This window comes from Daucus carota, chromosome 2 (genome assembly GCF_001625215.2).
Source record: "Daucus carota subsp. sativus chromosome 2, DH1 v3.0, whole genome shotgun sequence".
NCBI classification, from domain to species: Eukaryota; Viridiplantae; Streptophyta; class Magnoliopsida; order Apiales; family Apiaceae; genus Daucus; species Daucus carota.
The window spans coordinates 32,963,010-32,971,845 of NC_030382.2; the positions used below are offsets into that span (position 1 = coordinate 32,963,010).

Consider the following 8,836-nt stretch of genomic DNA (forward strand, 5'->3'; position numbering starts at 1 on the left):
ATAAATATAAATATATATAAAGATATATATAACTCTCTCTAAATATAGATATATTTATGCACATAATATAATATATATATACACTTAAATATATAAATGTTTATGTAAAATATAAATACATATATTATATACATATATATTTATTTAAATATATATACATATAAATATACATATACATATGTTTAAAAACATATATACATATATACTATATATATTATATTTAATTAAATATACATATATACATATATAATTATATTTGTACATATACAAATATATAAGTGCACACATATAAAAGATAGGTCACTTTGGCATAGCTTGCAGAGGCTAGGCATTTGGCTTGGCTTGGCTTTGGAACAAATGACTTGTTATGACTTGATCAATTCTTCGATTGATAAATACTTTGGAAAACTCCGTACGTGCTGACGCTTAGTGCACTGGTCTGGTTCACAAGCGACTAACACTGAAGTCAAACATTGTACCGTCTTTGTCAGCAAACATTGATCAGTCGGTTCCGGGTTAGTTTATGCTTCAGTTTGTTGATTATAAATAACCAATCAAGATATATAAAAATATCTTGCTTCAGGGGTTGCACTGAAATCTTTAGAGTACTTGGACAACATCTTCATTGCTTCCACAATCTTGAATACTTCAATATTTATTCTTCACAGAGGCATGAACATATTAATGAACTTCTTTCAGTGAACTTATTCCTTCAAGACTGTAGATGGCTTCTTCAACCTTTGTCTTCGTATCTTCCGATTCCGGTGCAGGCGTAGTGTTATTTACTTGTCCTGTTCTATTGTTGAGTTATCATCCCTATGTAACAGATAGGGTTGTCTTTACATTTAGACTTACAACAATAATGCAATAAAGTATCTGAGATTATGCTCAAATACTTTATAGACTATGAGCTTTTCATCCGGAATATGTTGATTATAAATGACATTTAATTTAATTTAATTTAATTTAACTTTTAATTTGGGATTATTTGATGGTTTGATTTTATGTTCTTAATTATAAAAATTATTTCATAACGTCAAAAAAAACAACTACAATATCCAGACATCCGTGCGCGGAGCGCGGGTAAGAAAAGCTAGTGTTAATAAAGAATGAATGTGATTAGAGAAATAGGATATCGTACCTCCTAACAAGATTGTGTAAATTTAACATGCACTAAGATTTACTTAAGTTATTTTGATGGCATTTCTCGTTGATGAGTCGGGGATTGGGAATATTGAGCATCAGAGTTCAGTTTTTTGATATATTTTTTTTCCACTTCCACTTTTTTTTTGGCAAGTGAATACACAAATCTTCGGGGTTGACGGGTGCACTCACTTTGACATTTTGCCTACGCCAATTTGGACAAGATTGTGGTTTATCTTTAGTGGTTAACACAATTATGTTTGAAGCTTTGCTCTCTATGTATACGACCTTAATCAATTGCGTGCATGTCATATCCTCGGAGATGCAAGAAAGCAACCTGGAGTGTGTGTAGTATCTGCGAATCCAGTTGTATACATGATGCCGGCAGGATATTTTAATGCAACTTTATACGCTTCGACCATGAATCCACGATATGTACTTGACGACAAAGTAAGAAAGAACAGCAGTAAACAGACACAAAAACCTGAACTTGTAACTACTAATAAACATTACTCCTCTCCGTTTCTTTTTTATTTTCCTGTTTCTATGTCGAGACTGTTGATAACATGGGACAAATTACTAATTTACGTCCAATCTATAAGACTAAATATGGTCGTGAGTGATATTGTTGGATTCGTATTCACGGGTATTTTAATACGGTGAAGTTTTTATATTTAATATTAATATGAAATTAAAGATATTAACGATCAAAATTAGTGTGTGTTGGCCGACGTTATAAAAGCAAACAAAAAATAATAATAGACCGAGGGTAGTAAATACCTAATCGCAGAACTACACTAATGCAAGAATATTGAAACAGAAGCACAAACAATTAAAGTCATGACTTGATGACCCTTTGTGCTAGATTTGATATGTAAACAAAATAAATTAAGAATCGTTTCAACTGGTCTAATAACAATTAGAATCAAGTGACTGAATTAATCTCTAGCAAGAACCATGCGACGTCCAAGCAGAAGCAGTGAATAAGCTAGTGTCTTTCCATCCTAGCCTAAGAGTTCCATCTCCTTGAACAAGGCTATAACCATGAGTAGGAGGAAACATGTTAAGTATAAGTTGTGCTTGAGCCATTGAATTCCCACTCATTGGGACTTGAAAGAAACAATTTCTAGCTAATTCGCTTCTCCAATGCTTGAACTTCTCCTCCCCACTTCTTGCAGGTCCGCCTATTGCCATTATGTTGTTGATCTCCCGGTGTAGAAGCTCGTGTTCAACCCGATGTCGATTTGAATCATCACATGGCATGAAAGCTCCAAGAGAATCGAATATGGTTGAATAGAAATGTAAAGATCCTACGAACCGGTCCAAGAAAGAACCTCCATGAGATATATCTTGTTCTACTAATGTGATCACCCTAGGGTTCAGGTCTTGGAGCAATCTCATGGTTTTCCAGTCCGGTCCAGTCGCGTCGTATAGTGAGTGTTGTAGCCAATGCACGGCTAGGGTTTCACCTCTCCGAATTTGAAGCACCGAAACATCACTCAAGTCACCAAATTTCTTTGCTACCGGATGAAACTCAAACGACATTCCAAGGCGTTTAGCAAAGTTAGACAACTGTTTTCCGGTGTCTACCAATAACTCCATTGAGCTCCCCATACCGGTCATTCTCACGTGTGGAGGCCCTTCCATACGCGTTGCCAGGATATGAAACAAGGCCGGCCATTGAAGGCCTTGCATGATGTCAAGATCAATAATGTGAACCCTATCCCGTCGATGAAAGGCCTCAAGAATCGCTTGGTTGGACGTAAAATGTGCAAATTTAATAAAAGGCGAAATGTTATTAAATACTTGGAAAGCACTATGCACATTCTTGTAATTGATCAAGGGTGAGCAAATTCCGAGCCAAGAATTCATCACCCTACTAGACATGGCTTTTGCAAAATAAGCCACAATTCTTTCGGCACACGATTGTCCATATGGTGAAGCCATTTGGGTCAGCTCAAGCAACATCCTATGAGCCTCTTCAAGATTATCGACCGAAATCGCAACTGCACACTCCAAAAGCAATGAAATTAACCCTAAACCAGACTCATCTAATTTACTCAAGCTCATCTGCTTTGTCTGACCATCTATATTAATATTCGGATCATGGAAATTAAGATTATTATTTCCATGACTCCTCTTTGCCATTTTCTTTGGCCTTAACTCACCCAGTAGGGCTGCATCGTCGTGATAGACCACGATCGAAGATTCGGTGTGGGAGTTGCTTTCGGGCAAGTCTTCGATGAGTTGCCTGGTGACATTCTCAACCCATTCAGAGAGTTCATTTTTCTCTGGCACGCCGGAGGTCTTTGGTTTGAGAAATTGGTGAGAATTGGCTCCAACTGATAATGCGTAGTCCCAGTGTTCATGGGGTTGGATTACGCTCAGCGCGCCATGAACAACTTCGAACGCACCTTTCATCATAATATATGTGAAGTGAAGTTGTATAGTGTTGTGAAGGACTGCATGGTCTCAGGGGTTTATATAAGGGAGGGGAAGAGGGGAACAAGTAGAATATATATATTTTGTGATGTATAATTAAAAGCTTGTTGTTTAAATTTTTTTATTTCTAGGTAACGGACTGAGTAAAGCTCAAAGAAAACACACGGCTTTGCTTTTCCGAGAATTATGAGCTAGTATTATTGTGAAACACGTCGACAAATATCGTAACTAAAAAATAATAAAGAATTTATTATAATCTCCGTTTTTATATATACGACTCTAAAATGTCATTATAAGTCTTATTCATTTTATAAATGAATTAAATTTAGTAGAAAAGTTAAACTGAAATAAAATATATTCTTAGATCTCCCGTTAATTTTTATAAAATGATCAGATATCCGGACTATGGTACTTCGTATATATGTAATCTGAGCTCATATATAACTTATGTTTTTAATCCATTGTATTTGTAAGAAAATGATCATGATTTTGTAAATGTTTAATATATTATATAAGTTTAATATTTCATAAAAGAGTAAAATTTAATGAAGGCTGCTTTTATCGGAGAGCATGCATGTTATGCGATCAAAAACATGACAAAAAATTTTATTTTATGAAACATGTAAATATGTATGTTTACAAGTTATACATGTTTTGTAAAATCTATGTTTTATAATGTTCTGTTTAAAAAAGTATATGATTTTCAAGATTTTAATTAAATATATAGTGATATTCATAGGACGTAAGACATTGAAAAATTAACCAAATTTGTCATCGTTTTATAAAACCGCATTCAGTTTTCACCACAAACCAATTAATTGCACGAATATTATGAACATCACTCAGATAGTTTGACAAATTAATATTTATCGACCTTCTTTAAGAGAGAGAGAGAGATTGTTTTCAACTGCACAATAGGGACATCCGTCAACGCGTACTTGCATGTATAATTTGTAACATGAAATGAATAATTGATTAGGTAGAAAATCAAATTATATTGTGATCGCATTAGGTAAATTTAATGGAACATGAAGAAAACAAAGCAAGAGAGCACTCCATCTTTGTGCGATTATTTTATAGAAGAATCACAAAATATTAGAAACAAATTGTGACAACATATATTATAAGAAACAAGAAGATTTATCTGGCGGGAGCCAGCTAGGATGAAAGAGGAGATCACTTGCAGGCCATAGCATGAGGGTGAAGTTGACATGGAGATGACCCATATTACGAATTGGTCTTACAACAAATAAATTATTCGAATTCTTTTTTACTGGCTTATTTATTTTATTCCAACTTCTCGTAGTGGCCGGCCTAGTGGAAGAAACCAAACAGAAGATGTTGAGCCGCTAGTCGCCAGAATCTCTTACGCGACTCTATGGATATGGTAGTGATTTTATAATTTATATATCTTTTTCTGCATAATATTAAATTTATTTTGATTTATAAAGCTACGCATGAAAGCTCTAGCACCTTTGATCAACCAGCAAAACCAAGTCATGAAAGCTATGTTAATATTTGGTTTTTTAGGTTTTGAGAAAAACTAACGAGTCATGAAAGCTAAGTCGTATTAGCTTTTCCAGCAAACTTGAGTATATATATTTGTGTGACGCAAAAAAGAGGAATTTTAGAACATTGTGGATTTGAAAGGTAGTAGAAGATGTAGAAACATTTGCTATTGTTTACAAAGCTTAATAATACAAACACTTGCAAGGAGATGAACGCAGAGCACTTGTGAACAACTGGGACTTGTAGACGGAGTTAATTAGCTCAATGGCCAGATCATACTTACAATATCATTTGGATTTCATGTGGAAATAATTTATTCATTTTATGACGAATTTTAAGCTCCCAGGGTGGAGAAAATGTCCGCATGTCACAACCCTGCAAGTAAAGCACAAAATAACAGAATTGAGAAAAATGTCCCTAAATATCATTTATTAATATCGAAAATATCGAATAATCTAGCAGTTTGGTATTTGGACGAAAATGATATATCATTTTGCGTCTTAGTCTCAAAATAGTGATTAACAGTTTATACCTAGTGATTTTTACAATTATAAACGGTGAAGGAAGGAATAGTATCTAGTTTCAAGAATAACATCAGTTTTTATTTGATTAGTTTATATATAAATATATATATATATATATATATATATATATATATATATATATATATATATATATATATATATATATATATATATATATATATATATATATATATATATCGGTGTGTTCGGATCTAAGCTCCGTTTGACATTGTTGTTATAGACAGCAATAACATATTTTTGTTGAAAATCAAGTCCAAAATTGTTTTATAAATCTAAAAGTTAGTTATCTAGAACAAGTGATCTTTTCGAAAAAGCTGTTTTCAGCTTTTGCGAAAAGCTATCATACTATCAAATCTTATCAAAAATAATTATTGTCACAAGTACTTAATTTGTTATGTGTGTTAATTAAGTCCGTTACCTCGGCTAAGTATCCACATATAATTTTAGGAAAATCGTTTTGTCAAATTAAATACAGGTGGATCGATGAAATTGGACTCATATTTTCTGAAATCTGAATACAAAAATTTGGGGTTTACGAGGCAGTGATATTTGCAAATTTGAAAGTTAAACTGCAACAGAACAGATATGTAAGTTTCTGGAAAGCAATAATAGTCATGTATATGAAGTAATGTGGGCTAAGGTCTGAAACTTCAAAATTTGAATTGAACTATGGGGCCGTTTGGGTGAGCTTAAAATAAGTGCTTATTGCTTAAAATAAATAAGTGGAGTAGAAGTTAGAAGCAAGATAAGACTTATAAGTGATTAAAGTGTTTGGGAAATAAGTAGAAGCCCTGAAACAAAAGCTAGCATTCCTAGCTTTTTATAAGTGCTTCTTGACTTATTACACAAACGGTACGAATAAGTGCTCATAACTTATAATCCAGAAGCTGGACTTATAAGTGCTAGCCAAACACCCACTATGTTCTACAGATAGTTTAGACTAATTTTATTACGCAAATATATATAAGAAATATACTAGAATTAATTAAAGAGTAGACAAAATTATAATTGATTTGTCTAGTGTGTGCATATGTCACATCCTAATTGCAGAATTTTATATTTTTGAAAAATTTTGATTGGCGTGTTAGTTACATATGAGGAGCGTCCACCATTATGAGGATACGAGAGTCAATCAAAATTTTCCAAACATGTAAAATTTTGCGCTTACAATGTGCTCATAACCACACACTAAAGAAACCAAATTATAAATATGAAAATAGCGAAGGAGTGAAAAAGAATTATGTCGAGTATATTTCGTGCACGTACAGTGTGCATGTCTGTCTTTCTGCATAGATGTCACGCTTGATTCTGGACTCACTCGGACATAATTAGTACTCAAGTCAGTACAATTATGTCCTGTGCTCTAATTAATTCATTAGAGTTGGCCAATAGTTGGCCATTGTTTCTTTAAATCAGGAATCCGTTGGCGCTGCAGTTCAAACCGCAGTCACTTTGCAGCTTTTGGCCTGCTTCAATTTTGTAGTAATGATTAATTGTTAAATCTACGTTAATTTATTGACCAACTTACTCAGAGAGCCAAGATCCCGAGCACAAATAACGCACCTACAACTACATTAACATATGCTTTTAGATCACTTGTCGTTCTCAGTTTACTAATTAATATAGGAAGTGTTATTATTTGCCGAACAGAATTCAATATTCGCCATTTTAATTAATCAAGAAATTATCTTTCTTGACTATTTTGAGATGGTGATTATTAGGAAGAATAAATTTTAGAACCATGATGTACAAGTTAAGAATATTATTTACCTTTTTCAAATTTGTAGTTCGTTAAAATACTTTTTCAACCAGCATGCACGGTTTCTCATATAATATCTACAAATTATTTTCCAAGGGAAAGATGGTTCTCTAAGAAATATAGTGAAAAAAATTATACCTAGAGTCGAGATTAAGAGGAATGTATAAAGCAATGTTTTTATATATTCAATCGTACGTGTTGTTCAGAATCAATTGTCAAAAGGTCAACGATTACGTGAATTACATAAAAAATCTCAATCCTCCCCTCTTGCTAGAAGAACAGATAATCACGATTGCTTAAACAGATCAAGGTTCCTCCAAAAATATACAGAGCGTGGAAATTTTACTAGAATCGTATTTTCATATGGATTTTACTTCCTATTCTTTGGGAATGTGTTCTATAGTGTTGGCCACAAATTAAAAGACCGTAATCAGCCTCTAATTATGTCCATAAACATATTGCATGATAAGAATAGACAGAGACAAATACACATGGTTTTGTGATAATCTATAGCCGTAAGTATTTGAAAAAAACCTCTTCTGTTGGTGTTGGCCTTTTATGTAGTCCTAGAGGTGCACATGGATTGAAAAACTCAATATTTGATGCCTATAATAACCTATACTGACATAATTCTATTCCCCAAGAAATACATTGGACTTGATGCATGTAAAAAGACTATATGGATACTTTATGAGGGTATGCTTTTGAGATATAACTTATACATATCAATTTTTGTTATTGGAGAGTTCGAGTATGATACACTCCTATTATAAAGAATCTTGGTTAACGTCATTTCATTGAAGATGTTTTAAATATCCCAAGCTATATCGACAAGCCTGGGTTTTTATTACTCCCTGGCTAGTCTCTTCATCTTTCTTTACTCCTAGCAAAGAATCTTGTGAACATCATTAGTCATTGAAGATACTTTAACTAGGCTATATTGATCAGTTATGAACGGTTTTTATTATTTCCTACTTCGTCTCTCTTTATTTTTTTTCTTCCTTTCTATCTTATATATTATTTTTTCAATAGTCACCGAGTCAAGTTCCTTGGAGTACTCACTTTTACTGCAATATTGGAATCCAAGATCTAAACCGTCTATTTATAATCTAATCTAATGGTTCATATAATTTTATATTTTAACTTCTTTACTTCTTTATTTATTGATATTGATGGTGTATATGAATAACTAATTAACTCCGACGGTTACATAGAAACATGTATCAAAAGGTTCAATGCAGTCCTCACCTATAAACTTTCTTTTGTTCTGTGTTCTTGTATCTACATAATATGATTTATGTAGAAGAAATACGTAAACATGGAGACTTCTTCATTTCCCTTAAATTAAGGTTAAAATTTTAAATAAACTAAATCCCATTCAGAACATTCACTTAAATGTATTACAATTTCATTAATCGTTTTTAAGAGATATAATTTG

General features: G+C 32.9%; 1 protein-coding gene across 1 annotated transcript; it reads right to left on the bottom strand.

The window, feature by feature from the left end:
• Positions 1 to 1,898: 1,898 nt before the first annotated feature.
• Positions 1,899 to 3,620, bottom strand: LOC108207395 (protein SCARECROW). The gene has a single exon (XM_017377846.2). It carries the CDS (start codon positions 3,565 to 3,567, stop codon positions 2,089 to 2,091), a length of 1,479 nt encoding a protein of 492 aa, XP_017233335.2. The 5' UTR covers positions 3,568 to 3,620; the 3' UTR covers positions 1,899 to 2,088.
• Between the last annotated feature and the right edge of the window lie 5,216 nt (positions 3,621 to 8,836).